General features: G+C 40.6%; 1 protein-coding gene across 1 annotated transcript in view; it reads right to left on the bottom strand.

Moving 5' to 3' along the window:
* The window catches only part of LOC126424926 (nuclear RNA export factor 1-like), a 164,196-nt gene that overhangs the window by 100,189 nt on the left and 38,101 nt on the right, over positions 1–25,906 (bottom strand). Inside the window, exons 6-8 of the mRNA XM_050087770.1 lie at positions 25,660–25,743; positions 22,781–22,885; positions 14,123–14,249 (exon numbers count right to left, since the gene is read on the bottom strand). Coding sequence (XP_049943727.1) covers positions 14,123–14,249; positions 22,781–22,885; positions 25,660–25,743 — 316 coding nt within the window. The remainder of the gene's footprint in view (positions 1–14,122; positions 14,250–22,780; positions 22,886–25,659; positions 25,744–25,906) is intronic.

The raw sequence follows: 25,906 nt of genomic DNA, 5'->3' as shown, positions 1-25,906 counted from the left end.
TGGACACGAATGGATGCATGTGATCAGACACGATGGTTACGTACGTGTTACCTGTTAAGAGTCATTTCTAGACATATCAGGGGTTCCATGTCACTCCAACTGCACATGCCCCACACAATTACAGAGCCTCCACCAGTGTGAACAGTCCCCCGCTGTCATGCAGGGTCCATGGATTCATGAGGTTGTATTCATACCCATACACGTCCATCTGCTTGATACAATTTGAAATGAGACTCATCTGACCAGGCAACACGTTTCCAGTCATCAACAAACCAATGTCAGTGTTGACGGGTCCAGGCGGGGCGTAAAGCTTTCTGTCACGCAGTCATCAAGTGTACACAAGTGGGCCTTCAGCTCCAAAAGCCCATATCAATAATGTTTTGTTGAACTGTTGACATGCTGATGCTACTTAATGGCCCAGCATTGAAATCTGTAGCAATTTGCGGAAGGATTGCACTTCTGTCACATTGAGCAATTCTCTTCAGTCATCGTCAGCCCCGTTCTTGCAGGATTTTTTTCTGGCCACAGCACATGTCGGAGATTTGATATTTTATCGGATTTCTGATATTCAACATACGCTTGTGAAATGGTCGTACGGAAAAATCTCCACTTCATCACTACCTCAGAGATGCTGTGTCCCATCGCTTGTGCGCAAACTATAACACCGCATTCAAACTCACAACAAATATTGATAACCTGACATTGTAGCAACAGTAATTGATCTAACAACAGAACCAGACACTTGTTGTGTTATGTAGGCACTGCCGACCACAGCGCCTTATTCTGCCTGTTTGCACATCTCTGTATTTGAATACGCATACCCATGCCAGTTTCTTTGGCCCTTCAGTGAATTTACTTACTATACTCTGTGTTAATAGCTAATTCTTATTCATTTCAATTACTGTTTTCTAAAAACAAAGCACTGTTTTGTAATGTAACTATATTGTAAATTGGCATTTACAGTTGAACCCGACTTTAAACTGTGAATTTTTACCAGTCAAATATGACCCTACATCACGGCGGTATAGTTCTAGATAACGTTTATACAACACAGATTTCTGGGTTGAGCTTGATTTGACGTTATTTTCTGTCTTAATCTAAAGTTAAATGCTTTATACAATCAGGTCTAAGAGTACAAAGTTATGACATTTGAAATGCGTAACACTACATCAAGTGCTGAGCGTATGATGGACAACCTGCTTCAACATAGTAACACTTTGAGGTCTGGTTGATACTGCTTATTTTCACAGTTTTTCTGAATTTTGTGTAGCAGGTCCTACTGCACAGAACTTAGATCAGTTTTTATCATTTTTTTTTAATGGATCTTTTTCCTGTGAAATGCTGCAAAGAATACATTTATATTAAAGACAATTTTTTTATATATCTAAAAACACGGATGATGTGACTTACCAAACGAAAGTGCTGGCAGGTCGATAGACACACAAACAAACACAAACATACACATGAAATTCAAGCTTTCGCAACAAACTGTTGCCTCATCAGGAAAGAGGGAAGGAGAGGGAAAGACGAAAGGATGTGGGTTTTAAGGGAAAGGGTAAGGAGTCATTCCAATCCCGGGAGCAGAAAGACTTACCTTAGGGGGAAAAAAGGACAGGTATACACTCGCGCACGCACGCGCACCCACGCGCACACACACGCACACACACACACACACACACACACACACACACACACACACACACACACACACACACACATATATATCCATCCGCACATACACAGACACAAGCAGACATTTGTAAAGGCAAAGAGTTTGGGCAGAGATGTCAGTCGAGGCAGAAGTACAGAGGCAAAGATGTTGTTGAAAGACAGGTGAGGTATGAGCACGGAGTTCTGACAGGTTGGTGTTAGTGGGAAGTATCCAGATAACCCGGACGGCGTAACACTGTGCCAAGATGTGCTGGCCGTGCACCAAGGCATGTTTAGCCACAGGGTGATCCTCATTACCAACAAACACTGTCTGCCTGTGTCCATTCATGAGAATGTACAGTTTGTTGCTGGTCATTCCCACATAGAATGTATCACAGTGTAGGCAGGTCAGTTGGTAAATCACGTGGGTGCTTTCATACCTTCCGGGTTACAGGAATGGAGTAGGTGGTGGTGGGAGGGTGCATGGGACAGGTTTTACACCGGGGGTGGTTACAAGGGTAGGAGCCAGAGGGTAGGGAAGGTGGTTTGGGGATTTCATAGGGATGAACTAACAGGTTACGAAGGTTAGGTGGACAGCGGAAAGACACTCTAAGTGGAGTGGGGAGGATTTCATGAAGGATGGATCTCATTTCAGGGCAGGATTTGAGGAAGTCGTATCCCTGCTGGAGAGCCACATTCAGAGTCTGATCCAGTCCCGGAAAGTATCCTGTCACAAGTGGGGCACTTTTGGGGTTCTTCTGTGGGAGGTTCTGGGTTTGAGGAGATGAGGAAGTGGCTCTGGTTATTTGCTTCTGTACCAGGTCGGGAGGGTAGTTGCGGGATGCGAAAGCTGTTTTCAGGTTGTTGGTGTAATGGTTCAGGGATTCCGGACTGGAGCAGATTCGTTTGCCACAAAGACCTAGGCTGTAGGGAAGGGACCGTTTGATGTGGAATGGGTGGCAGCTGTCATAATGGAGGTACTGTTGCTTGTTGGTGGGTTTGATGTGGACGGACGTGTGAAGCTGGCCATTGGACAGGTGGAGGTCAACGTCAAGGAAAGTGGCATGGGATTTGGAGTAGGACCGGGTGAATCTGATGGAACCAAAGGAGTTGAGGTTGGAGAGGAAATTCTGGAGTTCTTCTTCACTGTGAGTCCAGATCATGAAGATGTCATCAATAAATCTGTACCAAACTTTGGGTTGGCAGGCCAGGGTAACCAAGAAGGCTTCCTCTAAGCGACCCATGAATAGGTTGGCGTACGAGGGGGCCATCCTGGTGCCCATGGCTGTTCCCTTTAATTGTTGGTATGTCTGGCCTTCGAAAGTGAAGAAGTTGTGGGTCAGGATGAAGCTGGCTAAGGTAATGAGGAAAGAGGTTTTTGGTAGGGTGGCAGGTGATCGGCGTGAAAGGAAGTGCTCCATCGCAGCGAGGCCCTGGACGTGCGGAATCCCTAAGGTAAGTCTTTCTGCTCCCGGGATTGGAATGACTCCTTACCCTATCCCTTAAAACCCACATCCTTTCGTCTTTCCCTCTCCTTCCCTCTTTCCTGATGAGGCAACAGTTTGTTGCGAAAGCTTGAATTTCATGTGTATGTTTGTGTTTGTTTGTGTGTCTATCGACCTATCAGCACTTTCGTTCGGTAAGTCACATCATCTGTGTTTTTAGATATATTTTTCCCATGTGGAATGTTTCCCTCTATTATAGACAATTTTTTTATATTTAAATGAAATGTGTTTTTTCACTTTTTGTCTTAATTTCCCTAATGGAGAAAAGATAAGAATTTGTTGGTACTAAAATTAAAACTGTTTGAAAATATGGTTTCCTCTACTGGAAATTACTTAGTTACATTTGCTTTATTGTGAAAAAAATTTGAAGCATTCTGGAAAACAAAGTCCTACATCACATTCTTCACAACAGCACCTGGTATCTCTCCTTGACACTTTGCCAGATATTGCCTTGCTTCTTTCTGTACTATCTTACATCTCCTCTGAAATTATTCTGACTTTTCTGAAGCTGGTGTCAACTTAGGAAAATATCCGAGTCTATTTACAGGTAATGCCATATTTCCGGGGGTACTCTCGGGGACACATCCCCTTTAACTTTTTGAAAAGAATCTACATTTTATTCATATTAAAAGGCAGAAAAACCACACATCAATGGCACTATTACCAAACGCAGGTAATGACACCAGATTTCATCTACATCTCGGGTATTTATAAATGGTATGTTCATATCCTTTTTGAAACATGACTAGAACAATGACCTGCATTATATTGAAACTGCATGACATGAAATATTAAAAGCAACAGAAATAATAGTCTCATGTGGTCAGATTTTAAAATACATTTTGAGAAGACTTGGTTTCACTGTTAACAGTGATGTCCCAATATTGTTTATTCAAGTCTGTATTCAGTATTGAAGAGATTAAAATAAAGTGTGGAATTCTACTAGTTTTGCAATCAAAATGAATAGTAATATTATTCATTATTTCTCATCTCCCAGTGAATAAAAGGATGAAGTTGTTGAGGGTGGTGATGAAGATGGCAGAGATGCTGAAAGAAAGCAAAGAGTGGAAATGAAACTGTGTGTGATGAAAATGTGCCATTCACGTGTGGGCCTACTTCGGTAAACAGTGTTGACCGTGCATGCTACAATTTTCTACAACAATAATGTGTAAACATTAGATATTGGCAGAGGGTCACTCAGAGTACCATTTAACATTTCTTCCAGAAAATCAGCACTGTTACAGGTGAACTGTTTTCAATGAAAGTTGACTCAACCAGCCCACCTTGTTCACCAAAGCCTCTGCCAAATCTGGAAATGAACTCAATAAGATGTTTATCAATAGGTCTCGAATTTTATATGAAGCATACAAATTTACAAACATAACAATGATAAGGTGGAGAAAAAACTTTCTTCCGCAACTTTCTTTGTGTACTCTCGAAATAGTAGCAGCCAATTAGCTGGCTTGCTGTGGCCCACACTATTCTTGTTTTTACTATAATCCAAAATATAATCAAGTTTCACCATCTTTAAAATTTCTAACTTCATTCTGACACTGATTTTAGATACTGTATTTTGTATTCTGTTGTCAAAGTAAGTACATGCTTAGTGTCTTTCCATTTCACAAACAGAAAATGATCTCATCTAAGAAACAAAAGTTCAATTTTTTGTGTCTCTGGGGTACTAGATCTTTAGCTAGTCCTCTTCTATTTTTCATTACTGTACCACCCACTGCCTTAGTTTTGTTCTTTCATGATGGTTGAGCAAATTAGGTTTAGCGTAAAAACCATCCATGTATAGAACATGAACTCCAGGACAGAAACTTTCACGCAGTCTGTTTACTGCATACAAAATGCTGTTATTAGCATTTGCCTGACTACCAGAACAGAAAAGAAAAGAAAAAATGATGATACCAGAATATATATCTCACATATCAAAATTTATCCACTTTCACATAACATAAAAAGAGATTATGCCACAGTTGTTAAAAACTAGGAGAGACAGAGTAAGGAATGATTATGTAAGGAGAGACCTGCAGGTGACGTTGACTGCAGAGAGGAGAGGATGGGTGCTTTGAGATTGAAGTGGTTCGGTCATGTGAAGCCCGACTCGAACTCCACGCCAGTATTTGGAGATGGAGGTACCAGGAAGTAGACGAATTGGGCGGCCTAGAAAGAGATGGACAGACCAGATTAAGGAAGATCTCACGAGGAGAGGAGTAACATGGGATATAGTGGAGAGGGAAAAGCTATACCAGGAGAGAAACCAATGGAGGTGTATCATTCATCAAGTTCCTACTCGGCTTGCTGGAAGGAAATCCTGATGATGATGATGACGAAGATGATGATGATGATGATGATGAATAATTGTTTTCATATTGGGGTGTGTCTCTGGTATTACCATCTTCAGCACTTCATCAAAAACATAGGTGAAATAAATCAAACACAGAAGAGTTCTGGTCAATCTGAATTTAAATTTCACACGATTCTTCAGAAACTGGAAGCTGTGTAGCAGGTGTGCCATCATCTGTCCACTACCCAGCTGAAAGAGGTAGACTGATCAGTCGAGACAGAGGGATCTCCGGTTTAACATCAATACTGGCAGCTTCATATTGAGGGCTTGTTGGCACTTCATCATTAGACATGCCATCTACTTCTATAGAATAAATTATAAAAATCAGCTTCGCGGTGTACAATAGACAATACGTATACTTACAAAAAAAGGCGGCGAAATAAATAGCTTATCATAACTGCTTTTGAAGCTATTGGGTAGGTGCATAAGTTCATAGTGTTTTTCCGTAAGTCTAATAAACACAATAGATACACATAACAGACTTTAGTCATCAACAATATATTCTCCTTCACTATTTACAACAGTCTGGAAATGCTGGGGTAACTTTATGATTTCGCAACTGTAGAAATCATGTAGTTTTGAGGCAAAGAACTTGTCGAGCCATGTTCACAGCACGTTTTCATACAGAAAGGGATTTCCTTGAAGGTTGTTTGACACGGTGCAGAGAAGATGAAAATCTGAGGGTGTAAGATCAGGTGAATAAGGTGGGTGTGGAATGACTTCCCAAACATACTCTTATATAGTGTTGTTGGTGTTTTTTTTTTTCTTTCTTTTTTCTTCCAGTCTAGCAGAATGTGGGTGGGCGCTATTGTGGAGTAGCATACTTCAAGCAGTCTTCCTGGTTGTCATTCTTGGACTGTATCTGTCGAATGTCTCAGTTGTTGGCAATAAATGTCGGCAGTGATGGTTACACCTCAGAGAAGCAATTCATAGTATACCACAATGTTGCTATTCCATCAGATGCATAACATTATCTTCTGCACAACTTAAATCATAGCTAACACTTGGTTCAAGAATCATGAAAGAAGGTTATATACATGGAAGAATCCTGGAGATACTAGAAGGTATCAGATAGATTATATAATGGTAAGACAGAGATTTAGGAACCAGGTTTTAAATTGAAACTTCCTGGCAGATTAAAACTGTGTGCCCAACCGAGACTCGAACTCGGGACCTTTGCCTTTCGCGGGCAAGTGCTCTACCATCTGAGCTACCGAAGCACGACTCACGCCCGGTACTCACAGCTTTACTTCTGTCAGTATCTCGTCTCCTACCTTCCAAACTTTACAGAAGCTCTCCTGCGAACCTTGCAGAACTAGCACTCCTGAAAGAAAGGATATAGCGGAGACACGGCTTAGCCGCAGCCTGGGGGATGTTTCCAGAATGAGATTTTCACTCTGCAGCGGAGTGTGCGCTGATATGAAACTTCCTGGCAGATCCCCCAGGCTGCGGCTAAGCCATGTCTCCGCTATATCCTTTCTTTCAGGAGTGCTAGTTCTGCAAGGTTCGCAGGAGAGCTTCTGTAAAGTTTGGAAGGTAGGAGACGAGATACTGGCAGAAGTAAAGCTGTGAGTACCAGGCGTGAGTCGTGCTTCGGTAGCTCAGATGGTAGAGCACTTGCCCGCGAAAGGCAAAGGTCCCGAGTTCGAGTCTCGGTCGGGCACACAGTTTTAATCTGCCAGGAAGTTTCATATCAGCGCACACTCCGCTGCAGAGTGAAAATCTCATTCAGGTTTTAAATTGTAAGACTTTTCAGGGGCAGATGTGGACTCTGACCACAATCTGCTGGTTATGAACTGTAGATTAAAACTGAAGAAACTGCAAAAAGGTGGGAATTTTAGGAGATGGGACCTGGATAAACTGACTAAACCAGAGATTGTAGAGAGTTTCAGGGAGAGCATAAGGGAACAACTGACAGGAATGGGAGAAAGAAATACAGTAGAAGAAGAATGGGTAGCTTTGAGGGATGAAGTAGTGAAGGCAGCAGACGATCAAGTAGGTAAAAAGACAACGGCTAGTAGAAATCCCTGGGTAACAGAAGAAATATTGAATTTAACTGATGAAAGGAGAAAATATAAAAACGCCGTACATGAAGCAGGCATAAAGGAATACAAACGTCTCAAAAATGAGAGCGATAGAAAGTGCAAAATGGCTAACCAGGGACGGCTAGAGGACAAATGTAAGGATGTAGAGGCTTATCTCGCTAAGGGTAAGATAGATACTGCCTACAGGAAAATTAAAGAGACCTTTGGAGAAAAGAAAACCACTTGTATGAATATCAAGAGCTCAGATGGAAACCCAGTTCTACGCAAAGAAGGGAAAGCAGAAAGGTGGAAGGAGTATATAGAGGGTCTATACAAGGGCGATGTACTTAAGGACCATATTATGGAAATGGAAGAGGGTGTAGATGAAGATGAAATGGGAGACACAATACTGTGTGAAGAGTTTGACAGAGCACTGAAAGACCTGAGTCGAAACAAGGCCCTGGGAGTAGACAACATTCCATTAGAACTACTAACAGCCTTGGGAGAGCCAGTCCTGACAAAACTCTACCATCTGGTGGGCAAGATGTATGAAACAGGCGAAATACCCTCAGACTTCAAGAAGAATATAATAATTCCAATCCCAAAGAAAGCAGGTGTTGACAGATGTGAAAATTACAGAACTATCAGCTTAATAAGCCACAGCTGCGAAATACTAACGCGAATTCTTTACAGACGAATGGAAAAACTGGTAGAAGCCGACCCCGGGGAAGATCAGTTTGGAATCCGTAGAAATGTTGGAACACGTGAGGCAACACTGACCCTACGACTTATCTTAGAAAATAGATTAAGGAAAGGCAAACCTACGTTTCTAGCATTTGTAGACTTAGAGAAAGCTTTTGACAATGTTGACTGGAATACTCTCTTTCAAGTTCTAAAGATGGCAGGGGTAAAATACAGGGAGCGAAAGGCTATTTACAATTTTTACAGAAACCAGATGGCAGTTATAAGAGTCAAGGGGCATGAAAGGGAAGCAGCGGTCGGGAAGGGAGTGAGACAGGGTCGTAGCCTGTCCCCGATGTTATTCAATCTGTATATTGAGCAAGCAATGAAGGAAACAAAAGAAAAATTCGGAGTAGGTATTAAAATCCATGGAGAAAAATAAAAACGTTGAGGTTCGCAGATGACATTGTAATTCTGTCAGAGACAGCAAAGGACTTGGAAGAGCAGTTGAACGGAATGAACAGTGTCTTGAAAGGAGGATATAAGATGAACATCAACAAAAGCAAAATGAGGATAATGGAATGTAGTCGAATTAAGTCAGGTGATGCTGAGGGAATTAGATTAGGAAATGAGACACTTAAAGTAGTAAAGGAGTTTTGCTATTTGGGGAGCAAAATAACTGATGATGGTCGAAGTAGAGAGGATATAAAATGTAGACTGGCAATGGCAAGGAAAGCGTTTTTGAAGAAGAGGAATTTGTTAACATCGAGTATAGATTTAAGTGTCAGGAAGTCATTTCTGAAAGTATTTGTATGGGGTATAGCCATGTATGGAAGTGAAACATGGACGATAAATAGTTTGGACAAGAAGAGAATAGAAGCTTTTGAAACGTGGTGCTACAGAAGAACGCTGAAGATTAGATGGTTAGATCACATAACTAATGAGGAGGTATTGAATAGAATTGGGGAGAAGAGGAGTTTGTGGCACAACTTGACAAAAAGAAGGGACCGGTTGGTAGGGCATGTTCTGAGGCATCAAGGGATCACAAATTTAGCATTGGAGGGTAAAAATCATAGAGGGAGACCAAGAGATGAATACACTAAGCAGATTCAGAAGGATGTAGGTTGCAGTAAGTACTGGGAGATGAAGAAGCTTGCACAGGACAGAGTAGCATGGAGAGCTGCATCAAACCAGTCTCAGGACTGAAGACGACAACGACAACGACAACGACAACGACAACAACAACAACAACAACCACTGCTGTCACCCATCTACTCAACTCAAACAGAAGAATATGTCAGAAATGTTCTGATTTCTCTGCTTGGCACTCCATTTTCTAGTGTCCACAGCTTCACTCACTATCTCCAAAAGACAAAATAATAGAATGTAAACTCAAACAACAACAGTGAACTGCAAATACAAAATGACCATTAATAAATAAACCCATAGCAACCAGAATACCAACATGCAAAACAATAAAACTACAAACTTATGCACCAACACTATAGAAATTTCTTCACCAAGCTCTGAATCACTATTGTTCAACAAAAACCCTATCTCACCATCATGTCAGGCCACCCTGAAAACAAACACACAGAGTGGAGCCGACAATACAGACATCAGTTGAGATCCTTCACTCCACATGAGAGGTGGTGCACATGGCAACAAAATGACTCAGCAATGTCATAAGGCAAGTAAAATTCTTTCCCTGCCAGTACGATTCACATATTTTATTCACAGTCCTATGTCACTGATCTTTATTTGGAGAAAATCCGTGTGACATATTAGCTGCGTTGCCCTTCTCCAAAGTGTTAAATTGATAACATTTAAGCCACCTGACAACTGTGCTGAAGCTCATTCCATTTGAATCCAAAGAAGTGCCTCGTCATTCCCCAGGAAATAAAAATCTTGGGGCACTCCGTTAGTGGCAATGGAGTCCATCCCGATCTAGAGAAAATAAGAACAGTCACAGATTTTCCAGCTACATGGCTACATGGAATGTGGTGGTTCTTACAGCAATTCATAGAATGGCTATACAATGGAAATGAACTTGACGGCGATATTATAGAAAGGGGAGAAGTAGTACATGAGAATCATATGGGAGATATAATAACAAACCTATTCCACCTGGTGTGCAAGTTACAGGGTGGATAATTAATCCTTTGCTACGTGAGAGGGCCTCCAATTAAAGTGAATAATCATAGGACAACAAATCTTTGTAGAAACATCTGTAACGACATGCAGAAGAGAAATAACAAATAAACAATTTAAAGAATCACATTTTAATATCCACATGTGGGAGCAACACTTCTTAATTGTGTACCAAGTTTACATTCCAGGTTACGAACATTGCTCAGTGTCATGATCACCTGCATCTGTGACTGCCTGGAACTGCACTAGAGATATCAGAAGAATGCAATAGTACCAATAAGTTCAGACACTTACATGGTTGAATATTACAGAGACATCACTTTGAAAGGTCTGACATGAAATATTTATAGAGTAATGGAGTAATTGGTAGAAGCTATCCTTAGGGAAAATCAGTTTGGGTTTCAGAGAAATGTAGGAACACGTGGGGTAAAACTGAACATACGACTTACCTTAGAAGTTGTGCTGAAGGTAGACAAATCTATTTATAGCATTTGCAGATGAAGAGAAATGCTTTTGAGTGTATTGGCTAGACTACAGTTTTTGAAATTGTCAAAGTAGCAGATATAACATTCAGGGAGCAAAAGCTTATCTAAAACTTGCAGAAAAACAAACCAAAGCGAAACTTGGTAAGACAAGTATTAAAAAACATATGGTTCACTGATGAAATTATAATTCTGTCACATCGGCAGAGGACTTGGAAAACAGTCAAACAGATCTGACATGGTCTTGATAGGAGGTTATAAGATGAATACCGACAAAAGTAAAACAAGTGTAATGGAACATAGTCAAATTAAATCGGGCAGTGCTGAGGGAATTAGGAAATGGGACACTAAATGTAGTAGAGGAGTCTTGCTGTTTTGGCAGAAAAATAACTCATTGCTGCACGCTGAAAAAGTTCGAAAATTGTAAATTTTTAAAGATGCCGCGATCAGACAGTAGAGGCCAGCTCCACCAATGTGCCAATCGAGTAGGCCGCTGGGCAGTATTGTCGATATTACGAGGTGCGGCTAGAAAAAAACCGGACTGATGCTGGAAAAAACATTTATTTACAATTATTTACAATTTCATGTTATCCCCTTCAATGTACTCTCCTCCTCGGTCTCTACACCGCTCCATACGAATTTTCCACTGTTCATAGCAATGCTGCAGATCATTTTCGGTAAGTCCATACATTACTTCCGTCGCTTTTTCTTTTACTGCTTCAACAGTCTCAAATCTAGTTCCTTTCAAAGCTGACTTGACTTTAGGGAAAAGAAAAAAGTCACAGGGGGCCAAATCAGGTGAGTAGGGTGGATGATCTAAGATGGGAATGTTGTGTTTTGCCAAAAACGTCTTCACTGACAACGCACTGTGAGCTGGGGCATTGTCTTGGTGGTGAAGGATCCATGACTTTTTTCTCCACAAATCGTTCCGTTTTCTCCGTACTCGCTCACGTAGGGTAGCCAGGACGCTAATGTATTAATGCTGATTCACTGTTTGTCCCTCTGGTACCCAATCAATGTGCACAATCCCTTTGATGTCAAAAAAAAAAAAACAATCATCATTGCCTTGAATTTCGATTTTGACATTCATGCTTTTTTTTGTCGTGGAGAACCAGGAGTTTTCCAATGCATCGACTGGCGTTTAGTTTCGGGATCGTAAGTAAAAAACCACGATTCATCGCAAGTTATAACATTTTGTAAGAAGGTGGGATCACTTTCAATGTTTTCCAGGATGTCAGAACAAATCATTCTTCGGCGTTCCTTCTGTTCAATGTTCAATTGTGAGACACTTTGGAACCATTTTTGAACACACTTTGTTCATGTTGAAACTTTCATGAAGAATCTGCCTAACACTTTCCTTGTCAACTCCTGTTAACTCAGACACTGCTCTGATTGTTAAACGGCGATCTTGTCGAACAAGTTTACCGATTTTTTCAATGTTTGCATCAGTTTTTGCTGACAATGGTCTGCCAGTGCGAGTGTCATCACTGGTGTCTTCACGGCCATCTTTAAATCGTTTAAACCACTCAAACACTTGTGTTCGCGATAAACAATCATCGCCGTACACTTGTTGTAACATTACAAACGTTTCACTTGCAGATTTTCCTAGTTTGAAACAAAATTTGATGTTAACACGCTGTTCTTTCTGTACACTCAACATTTTCCGACGCACAGACAAAACGTCAACTACTTAAAACAGGCGCCACGGGCAGACTGAGTGCAGGAGGCAGATGAAACTCGAGCAGTAGGCGGAGTGAGAGTCACGTGACAGGCCACGCGACTTTCAGCCTTATTGCATTCGTTTTATTGTTTCACCAGTACTAGTCCGGTTTTTTTCTAGCCACACCTCGTACATCAAAACACACTGACAGAATGGGGTTTGTGACACCAGTCATGGTCAAAGTGTGTGGAACAGCTAAAACTGGAACACAATGTGACCAAGAATGAAGTAACATTTTATACCTTGGAGCAGTTGCGTGCTACAAGAAACTCACAAGTTGCCTAGTAACCCACACTCAGTGCAGAGCAAGACAGGAAAAGCTGACAGGGCGAGTAATATGCCCCCCCCCCCCCCCCCCCGTATGACGATGTCGATGTCATAAGCATAGCTATAAGGGTATAAATAACCAAGATTAGGAGCTCAAGCATTCAGTCATGGTGTCCTTCCATCCACATCTTGAACTGGAGAGAATGATGGGCTTCTGAGTTGCAGAGAAACCAGAACCATCCTCAGTGATAAAGATTGGCTGGCTACCTGCCCACTGAATGACTTCAGCTGGTGGACTGCACGCTGTCTACGATCCAGTTGGGGGAGGCAGGCCCTTGTGGCCCAGCCACCTAACATCATTGCCAATTGTCCCGGTCAGCTACTTGGAAGGGGGGGTTGGGGGAGGGGGGGGGGTTGTAGAGAACAGGACACTGTTCCTTGTCATCAAACGTCTATTGTCCCCTATCCCATCCGAGCACGCACCACAGATGAGTGCAGAAGTAAATGGCCAGCACAGCTCTGGGGGGACCTGGGCGGGCTGCGCTCGTTCTTCACCACTGGCCACATGAGACATTGGAATAGCTACCCCATGCAACCCTGGACAACATCGGCTGTATTTTCATACACATTGTGCAGCTGTGAGGCCGCCCATAGAGCTGTAAAAGGCTGCTCTAATAAACACCTGTCAATACTACCACTATTTCACTGCACGCTTCAGCATAAATCTGCCCTGTCCCTCAACGTTTCTCTTACCGTTCTAACACCTAGTGGCCTGCGATAGTCCAGACTGTTACATGGTGATGGCTTAAGAAGATAGGATATAAAATGTGTTGGAGACACCACTGCAAGAACAACGAAGAGGCCCACTGTGCCATACACTTCTCCGAGGAATACCGACGACCAGAATATCCGACAGACAATAATGTCAACTAAATTGAGGTTTTGTAATGACATTCATTTTATCTGTTAAATGTTAAGCTCACTACTGGTAAGAGTCATTGTATGTTAAGAAAAGAACGAATCATGCATTTATTTTCAAGCTGTTGAATTATTCCTTTAATAGAGTTGCAAATTAATGAATAACTAAGGAGTCTCTGTCAGGAGTCTGACAACTTTCGGTAAATAGAGAAGTGTCTGAGGGTCGTGGACTCCACTGTACACACAAATATTTCATGACTCTCCATAGTTGTTTGCAGAAACAATACAAATTTCACTGAAAAGGAAGTCATAGAATGCATAAAATCTACATAAAGCTCTTAGCACTAACATGCATGTTGAAGGCAGATACTCACCAGGTATGCTAGCCAGGTATGAGAGGTCTAAAACTGTTTTCTCAGAACTGAGCCTTTTACTAATAATTCTCTGCAAAATTGCAGAGAGGTTCATTTTCTTGGCATGAAGCTGGACTTTCAATTCAATCTACAGTCATTAAAAATATGTATTAGATAGCAAATATAAAACTATCAAAATTGGCTGAAAGAATAAAACACCACAGTAATTGATTACTTCATAGACAGATAAACTAAATAAATTTAAGTGGTTAAGATGTAAAGTGCTACTAATCACAATACAAAAATACTTAGATGGTTTCATGCAAAAGGAATGGTTGTAAATATTAAATACTACAGAAATAAATTAAATGAATGGTTTCACTGTGGAAGAGATGTAGATCATAATGAAAGTTTGGGCAACAATTTATTAAAATTGAAATTCCCAGAGAGTAGTAAAAATTTACAAGTTTACATGACAAAAAAAACCTCAGGTGATGAAGAGACTCAAAGAAGGCATGAGAAGAGAAAGGAAATAATTCAGATAGTTAAAGGAGACAAAAATTTAATTTTGTAGGGGGGACTAGAATTGAATAGCAGGAAAAGGAAGAGAAGGAAAAACAGTAGAACACAGAATGAGGGAAAGGACTGAAAAGGGAAGACGCGTGGTAGAATTTCACACAGAGCTTAATTTAATCATTGTTATCACTTGGTTGAATAAAGTTGTACGTATGGAACAGGTCTAGAGACAATGGAAGGTTCCAGTTATATTATGTAATGGTAAGACAGATATTTCAAAACTAGATTTTAAACTGTGAAATTTTTCCAGGTGCTGATGTGGATCCTGTTCGTAATTTATTCGTACGGTCCTGAAAAATTCCCATTTTACGATAAATATGAATATTGGTGCAAATTTTGCCTCAAAGTGTGGAGAAGTGAAATTACATAATATATACTATTTCATGATGAATTGTAACCAGATGGACCATTTTATCTTTGATAGACTGAAACAGCTTTATTTTCTCAATATAAAAATTGGAAATGTGTCCAATTTTCAGTTACTGGTATTCCACATCATCTTGTGTTTCCCTATTTGGAAAGGTAATGTGTGTAAGAAAGCGTTTGCAAAGTAAAAAGTGCACAAATATAATCCATACCAGTGAAATCCATGCTCTGGTGCCATAACAGTTGGTGGTTGAATGGTATGTACAATGTAACACACCACATAATGTAACGTAGTACTCAGCTGTGGCACCTATCATCTTAGAACAATAATACCTTTATGTTTGTCTGTGGGCTTAGATTGCATCACACATTTCGATTACACCCTCCACCCCCTCAAAAAGATCAAAGGCAACTACAATCCCCACAACTATGTGCTGGCTCCGCTTTTGCAGAAAGAGGATGTAGGCTGGTGGCCTGAGAGAGGGTGGGGCAAACCATTTCTTCAAACTACTTCTCTCACTTCTATATCTACATTAATGTGCATACTACTCAAGCCGTTGTATGGTGCACAGTGGAGGGTTCCTTGCATCAATATGAGTCATTTCCTTTCCTGTTCCATTGACAAATAGACTGAGGGAAAAACAATTGTCTATGTGCCTCCATTCCAACCCTAATTTCTCTTATCTTCACAGTCCTTACGCGAAATGCACAATGACCAGCAGTAGGATCATTTGCTGTCAGTTTCAGCTGCCAGTGCTCTAAATTTTCTCAACAATGTCCTGCAAAAATAATATCACCTTACCTACAGGGATTCCCACTCGAGTTCACAAAACATCTCTGTAATACTCACTTTTTGATACAACTTACCAATAACACATCTAGCAACCCACCTCTGAACTGCTTCCGCATCTTCCTTTAATCTGACCAGGTGGGGATCCCACACATTCGAGCAATACTCGAGAATGGATCACACTAATGTCTATTACATAGTCTTCTTTACAGATGACGCACACTTCACTAAAATTTTCCCAATAAATCAAAATTGACCATTCATCTTCCCTTCTACGCCTTCCCGCCTACCATCCTTACAATCTTGCTCTATTTCGTATTCCTTTGCAACTTATACCTAGATATTTAATCTGTGTGACTGTCAAGCAGTACATTACTAATGTTGTATTTGAACATTACAGGATTGTTTTTCCTACTCAGCTGCATTAGCTTACATTTTTCTACATTTGGAGCAAGCTGCCACTCATCATACTAATTAGAAATTTTGTTTAAGTCATCTTGTATCCTTTTACAGTCACTCAACGACACCTTTCCGTACACTAAGCATCTTCAGTAAACAGCTGCTGATTGAATAAAAATCTCTCGGTGTACATGCCGCGTCAATTCAGGATTGACGCGGCATGTACACCGAGAGATTTTTATTCAAGAAATACGTCGTGAAAGACTTCGTAGCTGCAGATTGTTCCTCAACCAGTCTGTCAGATTGTTCCTCTATATAGAGAACAACAGTGGTCCTACTCCACTTCCCTGGGGCACAGCTGACAACAGCCTTGTCTCTGATGAACACTTGCCATCGAAGATGATGTACTGGGTCCTATTACCTACGAAGTCTTCAAATCAGTCACATATCTGGGAATCTGTTCCGTACTATTGAACCTTCATTGATAGCATCCAGTGTGGCACCGTGTCAAATGCTTCCCAGAAATCTGGAATCTGCCTGTTGCTCTTCATCCACAGTTTGCAGGATATCGCTTGCCAAAAGGGCAAACAAGTTTCACAGGAGTGATGCTCTCTGAATCCATGTTGGTTTGTGGACAGAAGCTCTACCATCTCAAGGAAGTCTATTAAACTGAACTGAGAATATGTTCAAGAATTTTGCAGCAAACCGATACTAAAGATACTGATCTGTAATTTTGCATGCCTGTTCTTTTACCCTTCTATGTACAGCAGTCACCAGCGCTTTGTTCCAGACACTTGTGACTTTGCACTAGGTGAGAGATTTGTGATAAATGCACACTAAATAAGAGGCCAATGCTGTAGAGTAATCCTTGTAAAACAAACTGGTATTCTATCCGGGCTTCATGACTTATGTGCTTTCAACTTTTTTTCTCTATGGCAGGGGTGCTTATTACAGGTCAGGCGGTGGCAGTTGTTGTACGACTGGGGCGCTGATCTTTTCATACACACACAAATCTCTAAGAACTTTTGTCTGTCATCATTTGCTTTCTCAGCATTTTCCAAATTTTGTATTAAGCCATGGCGGGTCTTTTCCATCCTTAGTCCACTTACTCGGTACATAAATGTCCAGAGAGTGATTTACAATCCGTTTACACTTTGCCCATTAATCCTCTATATCCATCACTTTGGAACTAATGATGTCCATACATTTTCCAAGTGGGATGCTAACTAGTAATTATCTGCTCTTTCTACCAAAATTCAAATATTTTAAACTTTGTAGCTTCAAACAGGGCTTAACTTATCAACTATGTAAGTATACAGACAAGGCTTAGAAATCGTGCTGTCATAGTAGCGACAAAGATTTTTCAACCTTCTTGGGATGAGAGGACGATGCACAACACCACTACATCATCAATGCTTTTGGCTCCAGTTCCCAATGGTGGCATTTTTTTGTTACCTGCAACAATGTGCTCAAGGAAGGTATTGCCTTCAACATTGAAACTTAGTAGGTGCTTCAGGCAAACAGTCATCCTGTTTAATTTTTGTTCAGCATTCAATGTGCAGGGTATCCATTAGCTCAAGACTTTATGGTAGCCTAACTCCTGCCAGATAATGTCTTGCACACTTATGAAGTTGATGTCATGATTATCTGCCACTGCACAAATGGTTACCTGCCTGTCCACCTAACTGCACCATCTACTGCCTGCTTGTTGTTGTCCACAATGGAAAAGGCCGGCCACCCAGATTGATCTGCATCTCGTGTCGAATCCCAACCAGTACTGAACTCGGCACAACATTCCACAATGACAGTTTCCGATGGACGTGCTGCCCCATACATATTCTTGCATCTCCTATGGCTGTATATTAGTGTTTGTCATTTGGCAGCCACGAAAATAATAATAATAATAATAATAATTAAAAAAAAACATGTCGGTCTTGTCTGGATGCTTGGTAATAATGTCACTGTAGTTTTATGTTCTGCATTAACCCCCCCCCCCCCCCCCCCCCCACACACACACACACACACACACACACACCGGAAAGAGACAAATGCCACACTAATTCCTTGACAACATGTTGGTGCTCATATATCAGCATCACAGTTGCGCTACGTTGCATACACACTGCAGCACTGCCCTCAAACAGAAGTTTTTTGATTGTCCATTATACATTCCATACCTGCTAAATGTTTCAGAACTTTCTACTTTGGGTTTCCGCCAGCGCTCAGTTTCGAGAATAATTTGAGCATGTCAACTTTCCTGGAGGGCAGTAAATTCAGGAACTTTGTTACAGATACTTCAACAGCTTAGCGTTAAAGCTTTTTGACAGTCAAAGTGTCTTTACTTAGTATGCAGTCCGATTTTGTTCCCAGTGTATCGACTGGTGAACATTCGTGAGACGACTCAAACCACTGCCTAGTCTAAGGAAAACCAATGTGCAGTCCACAAGTACTCTGCTACCCAGTGGTATTTTGTAACTGCTACCTTCATAACTGTAGTGAGTACAGTCCAGACATTATTATCAAATAGTTTTTCTAAATCTACAAATGATATAAAAGTAGATTTTCCTTTCTTCAACCTTAAATTTATACGATCAGTATTCCTTTGAATGTTTCTACCTTCCTCTCGAACCGAAACTGATCTTCAGCCAGGTTGGCTTCTCCCAGCTTTTGTCAATACTTTGCAGTATGACTTACTAAACTGATCGTTCTTACAATGGGAACTCCACGTTTCATATCCTCCCTCATTTTCTTTATCCATCCTATTTGTTGTTTCATGTTCCTGAGTTTCTTTATATTTTTTCTTGATAATCTGGTTTCTGGTGTCCTCATACTGTGACCAAGAACAGAGATCCTTTTTCCTATATAGTATCTGTAAAGGGTTCTGGTTCATTGTACATCACTTCATTTGGCACTATACACCATTTCCATCCTTTTGATATTTTTTATTTATGGATGTTCTAGCTACTCTTCTCTCTAATTTTAGAATTTTGTTGATTCTGTTTTTCTGGGTGACTCTGAAAAGAGATTCACTTCTGTATGTCACCTCGGTTGAACAAACATCTAGTAAAGTTTTAATTTAGTTTTGACTGACAGACATTTTTACTGTATGACCACGTTTGTTTTTATTTGCCATTCAGGTTTCTCAACCAAGTCGTATTTAAAAATTTCTCCTAGGTATTTAAACTGTTCACTGTTTTTACCTTCCTGTTATTTACTTTTATGTGGTTGATTGCTAGTGGATCTCCTACCATTACCTCAATCTTTTCGAATGATATTCGGAGTCCTATTTTTTTGTGCAGCATTTTGTAGGCCTGTTATTTGATTTCTGACTTCTTGACTGTTATTAGGTAGTAACGCTAGCTAGTACTGTGACGTCATCTGTGAATTCCAAGTAATTTAATTTTATTTCATCTTCTTTGGTTCTAATTCTTATGTTTTTAGAATTTTCCATGTACCATTCCCTCATGACATACTAAAGTGCACAGTTGAAGAGTAATGGCAATAAATCATCTATCTTAACCTTCTTTTAATTACACATGGTTCAGATATTCTCCTCTGAACTTTACTTTAGATTTGGTGTTTGTTGGAGTAAAGTTTATCAATTTAATGAATTTGGGATGGAGACCAAAACTGCTTAGTAGCTTCATCACTGAAGATCTGTAGATACAATCATCGAAGTCTACAAAAATTGTAACTTCTTGTTTTTGTCTTCTTTTGTAGTAATCCGTTTCCAATTTAAAAGTGATTACCTGTTCTGGACAGGTTCTCTACGGTCTAAATCCGCCTTGATATTCTACTCCTTCCAGTTCAGGCTGATGTTTATGACGATTGCACAGAATTCTTGACATGACTTTATATGAGATATCAAAAAGGGAAATTCCTGTATAGTAGTCCGGATATGATTTGCCTTCTTTTTTGTGTAATGGATGGATTACAGCTGTAGTCCAATCTTCCAGTAGTTTTTCCTTGTTCCACACTTTCAGTATACATTGGTGTAATGATATCTTCACTGGTTCAGCTGCATATTTCCAATGTTCTGCTAATGTCTGAACTTCTACACTTGCTTTTTAGTTTTTGGGCTCTTCCAAAGCTTTGTAAACTTGATGGATTCTTGGTGGTTTATACGTTCTGCTGGTGTTTTAATAGGGGTATCAAATGGCTCTGAGCACTATGGGACTCAACAGCTGAGGACATCAGTCCCCTAGAACTTAGAACTACTTAAACCTAACTAGCCTAAGGACATCACACACATCCATGCCCGAGGCAGGATTCGAACCCGCGACCGTAGCGGTCGCACGGTTCCAGACTGAAGTGCCTAGAACCGCTCGGCCACGTCGTTAAAAGGGGTATCCAAGGTTATTTGTAATATTTCTGGAGGATCTCTGCAATTCAGTAATTTTTTAAAATGTTTCTGCTAAAATTCTGTATTTTTCTATTGCTATAGGCCATCTTATTATTGCTGCTCCCACACAGGATTTTAATCAGAATTGGCAATCTTATTATTGGAGCACCATTACACCATTTTAATCATAATTCTTACAAACAAATATTATCTAGTTCAAGTATTACTTTCCCATGTATTGTTTACATGTAAGAATTTACTCCATTACAGTTTCAACCAAGAGGGTAGTTGTGCAGTGCCTAGGCGGAAACTATAATACCCATTATCCATATATGCTGACAGTACTAATTACAGTATAACCCCACTTTTATGTTCCTGGAATTAATGTTTTCCTGCTGTTTACAACATTTTTTATCGCTCCCATCAAATTTCCTATGTCCACAATGTTAATTCGCACCCAATATTTATAATTTTCCCACAATCTACCCTTTATGAAAAAATGTTTATGGAGAAAATGTGACATAAAATGATGCTGGTATGATGTTGCCGGCCAAGTAGTGTTTACAAACATTACGTGCTTAAGTTTCTTGACACTAGGGTGCTCTACTCAGCAGACTTCAACCATTAAATGTGTAAAAGTTGGAATAATTTTTGTCGTATCTCCTGCCACTGCCAAATTCTACAATGCGTGGTGGCTGATGGGAGTAGCTAGGTTCGTTTGAATATAATATGACCAATCACAACCATTTCCAAACCGTCTTGGCGTGTTTTGTCTTTTGTCCACTTGTAGTGCTAGTAGACACTTTCAAGCACTTTGCGTTGCTCAAATGATTTAAACATAGTGCCAATTACGTATTTTTTTGTGCTGAGCAAAATGTGTTTTAAGAACTCTCGTTGTCAAGTGCAGTATTTACGTATGTATTTTTTGTGATGTCACACAAACAAACAATGTGAGTGACAGTTTTTGTGTGTGGTTTTCTACGTAACTGAGGAGGCACAGTACTGGAAAACCTCAAACAGATGACTACAGTCCAAGAGGCTCAGAACGACACATATGCAAACACCACACAAAATTCTTATGTAAATATTTGCACCTGACAATGAGAAAAAATTTTCAAAACACACTGCACTAAGAATGAAAAAATACGTAACTGGTGCAGTGTTTCATAATTAAAAAATGAATGACAGCTGCAGGCTTTCCAAAAACATCGATTATGATGTATGAAATTGAGCCAAAAGCTTCTACTTCCCAGACAGTCATCTTTTATCATTACATCAACAGTTTTCATTAGATAATAAAGTCCCTGACAAAAGTATTTTGATGCCTATTATGTGCACATACACAAAGTGCGAAAATATAATGGGGTATCCTATACGTAACTCTTACAGCTTAAAACATTATTTCCCACATTTCACATTTTCCTGCATTTTACTCCATTTTTTTGAAGTCCCTTAAATAGTGTATAAGCAAGGTTTCACTGTAATTACATTTGCAACAGTGAGTGAGGTTTTCGAAGAAATATGCCTATACAAAAGTAGTAGTCAACGAAAATGTCTGAGAAGCCCTGGGCCAGACCACAGTGAGGAAGGTCGACCGGCATTTCGCATCCTGTCAATGATGAGCTCATTAGAGATTGACTACAAGCACGGACTGGCGAAGGCTGGTGAATCAAATCAGCCATGTCATTTCAAATGGACTGACTCAGCACTCACCTGAACTGATTTAGGGAAAAACAGAGAAAATCAAATCTGGATGGCCAGATGGGCATTTGAACAGCCACTGTTTGGTGTATGAATCCAGCCATCATTACTACGCCATCCACTAGGTGAGAAAAATTTAGAGAAAAATGGAATAATGGGCAGGGAGAATGGTGGTGGTGACGGATGCAGTACGATAATAGTCAAGCTTTAAAGTGGTTTCAGTAATCCATAATAGGAATCTGTATAGTGAACTGACATGCAGCAATTGCTCTCTATAGAATGGCATAACCGTCAAAACAGACCAATGAAGTTTTTAAATAAGGTAACACCCACTGGTAAACATTGACTACCTCTGAACAGCACCTTTCCTGATAGAGCCAATGTCGCTATTTTATCAGCAACTTGGAATTTTATCCAAATTTAAAGTCACCGAGAGCTATTTTTACAAGCAAGTCACTGTCAGTTACACATACTAACAGTAGACCAAGGGCCATCAAAAACTTACCTCAGTAGACATGTATGGCACTTTAAGGTTCTTTTTGAACAATGCAATGAGGGAAGTACTGCAGTTATTCACTAGGAATTTTATATGTCCATCTTCCATGTGAAACTGTAAAAATAGTACGCATAGTTATGAGAAAACAAGACTATCTTCTACTATGTGTTTGCAATAATTCCACAATATTATGCAAAAATAATATTATTAAGAAAAGGCTAGGATTGCTACTAACCATATAGTAGAATGAAGAGTTGCAGGCAGATGCAACAAAAAGACTTCTATACATTCAAGATTTCAGAGCCAAAAGACCTCCTTCTGACACACACACACACACACACACACACACACACACACACACACAAAACCACCACCACCACCACCACCACCACCACCAGTGTCTCTGGCAACTGAACCCAGACTGTGACGGACTGTGCAGGATGGGAGAATCAATCTGGGTGGTTGGGGTAAGGAGGAGGCTGGATCTGGAGGGAGGGGGAGGAGGGATAGCAGGGTGGGGGAGGAGGAAAGTTAAGTGTTGCTTATGGGAGCATACAGGACAGTGTGGAGAGAGGGTAGGGCAGCTAGGTGCAGCTGGGAGGTTAGATGGATGGCAGAGAGCAGGACACGACTAGAGAACGTCCAACTCACTATCCTTCCCACCCCACCCACAGTGGTATTTCGCCACCCACCGAACCTCCACAGTACCCTTATCCATTCCTATTCCACCGCTGCTCCCAAACCCTTGCGTCATGGCTCATATCCCCATAACAGACACAGATGCAATGCCTGTCCTATACATCCTCCTACCACCACCTACTCCAGTCCAGTCACATGCATCACCTATCCCATCAATGGCAGCTCTACCTGTGAAGACAGTCACGTGATCTACAAGCTAAGCTGCGACCACTGTGCTGCATTCTACCTGGGCACGACAACCAACAAGCCATCTGTCTGCACAAATGGTCACTGACAAACTGTGGCCTTGAGACAAAACCATCCAGTTGCTGAGCATGCTGCCCAGCACAATGTTCTTCACTTCAATGATGGCTTCACAGCCTGTATGATCTGGATCCTTCCTACTAACACCTGCTTTTGTGAATTGCAAAGGAGGGTACTCTCCCTGCAATATCCCCTACGCTACTTAACGCCCCCTGGCCTCAGCCTTTGTTAGTCACTGTCCTTCACTGTCCCTTTCCCTGTTGCCACTCCGGCTTTACACAACCTTCTATTCCACCAACGGACCCACAGCCTTTTTACTTCTCCCCCCCCCCCCTCCACTACTCCTACCCACTGTCAAATCTCCTGACTGCATCTAGCTCCCCTACCCTCTCCCCTCGTCCCTGTATGCTCCCACAGGTAGCACTTTAATATCCCCCAACTGCTATACCTCCCTGTCCTCACCCCAGCCTCCTCCTTACACCCACCACCCAGACTGCTTCTCCCATCATGCTCTGTTGCTTGCAGAATGGCCTGGGGGGCCAGGGACAGTGGTCGTGTATGTGTGAGTTGTTATTACATGCAGTGCATATGTGTATGTTGTCCAAAAGAAGGCCCTTTGACTGAATGATTACTTGTTTAACAGTCTTCTCGTTGCGCCTGTCTATGACTCAACATCTTCACTATATGATGAATAGCAATTTATCCTTTTGTTATACTGTCACTATTAAATCCTGGATATTCAACTGTTTAAAAATAATATTAGGTCTACAACTTTGTTTCCGCTATTTTTTCTCAGCTTAATTGTTAAAAACTTACAAAAAATTTACTATTCAACTTACAGGCCATCACCTTCTCTCATCTTTCAGGCAGCATACAAACACTGTAGAGATAGAAATTGGGATTCTTTGAGGTGATCCACAAATTGATTCAATTTTGCACTTGCTCATATGACCAGAAGTGCTGGTCAGCCAGGCCGTTTGGCATTGATGAAAAAAGTCGAAAAAGGTAGTAGTCAGAGGGAGGAATCCCTGGAGAATAAAGCAGATGGGAAAGGACTTCCCATTTCAATGTTTCCAAGTATGTTTTGACATGCTTTGTGACATGGGGTTGAGCACTGCCACGGCGCAACACCACCTATTCGTAGCTTTTGCTATATTGCAGCCATTTGTCTGTCAGTGATCGTGTGAAACGCACAAAATGTTTTCGATAATGATCTACTGTGATTGTTTCAGTAACTTCAAACACCTCTCTTCCACTGCCATGCTAGACTTCTACATCAAAATCATTGTTCTTGAAGCACTGAAACCATTCTATGCATGTTCTTTCAAAAATAGGTACCTCACCAAAGGTGTTGCCCAACATTTTATGAACCTCAAGCACAGATTTCTTCATGATAAAGCAGAAAATTAAAACTTTCTGCAAATGACAGGAATTCAGCTTGTAAGTTGACATATTCAATCGAGTATAAATTAATGACGTAATCATAACTCAGTTAATATTTTGATGGTATTATGTTTACAAATGTCTACAAGTACAGTATGATACTTGCGACTTACTACCTGCACCACCACTAGCAACTACTACCATCTACTGCAAAATGGCAGAAGCAAAGTTGTAGACCTAATATATGCAAAATATCATCCACTTTACTAAGAACCGCAGTTAAAGGGGCATAAAGTATTACTACAGAGAATAGAAAGAGTTTGCCTGCAGAAAAGCCTTTTACTTGGGCTTAAAAATATGCAGCTTCTCACTGTATTCAAAAATAGTTATGGTTCTTGTACAAATCCCTGCAAGAACCTACCACTGCAACCATGAATTGTTGTGTGGATATAGGACAGGAAAAAAATATCACTGTATACCACTCAAAGATTCCTTCTAAGCATAACATTAAAATTAAAAATCAAGAGTGGAAAAAAATTATCTGCCTGCAGTTATGAACTTACAAAATATGGAATAAGCCTCAGCGGAGAAATGTGCCGGTTGATGGCATTAAGAACAGCTACTCTGTCATCCACAGTTTGTTTCACCTGGAAAAAATGCAATAATCGCATATAAATGTAGGTTAAATTATGGCAACACCAGGTTTCAATACACTAAAATATTCGTTATGAATAGTCATAAAGTTTTAACGCATCACAATGAAAAATTTGATACAAGATCGTGAAAAACACACTTCTCTACATATCTGTC

Source organism: Schistocerca serialis, chromosome 10, assembly GCF_023864345.2.
Source record: "Schistocerca serialis cubense isolate TAMUIC-IGC-003099 chromosome 10, iqSchSeri2.2, whole genome shotgun sequence".
Classification (NCBI taxonomy): domain Eukaryota; kingdom Metazoa; phylum Arthropoda; class Insecta; order Orthoptera; family Acrididae; genus Schistocerca; species Schistocerca serialis.
This window is presented reverse-complemented; position numbering and strand designations above follow the sequence as displayed.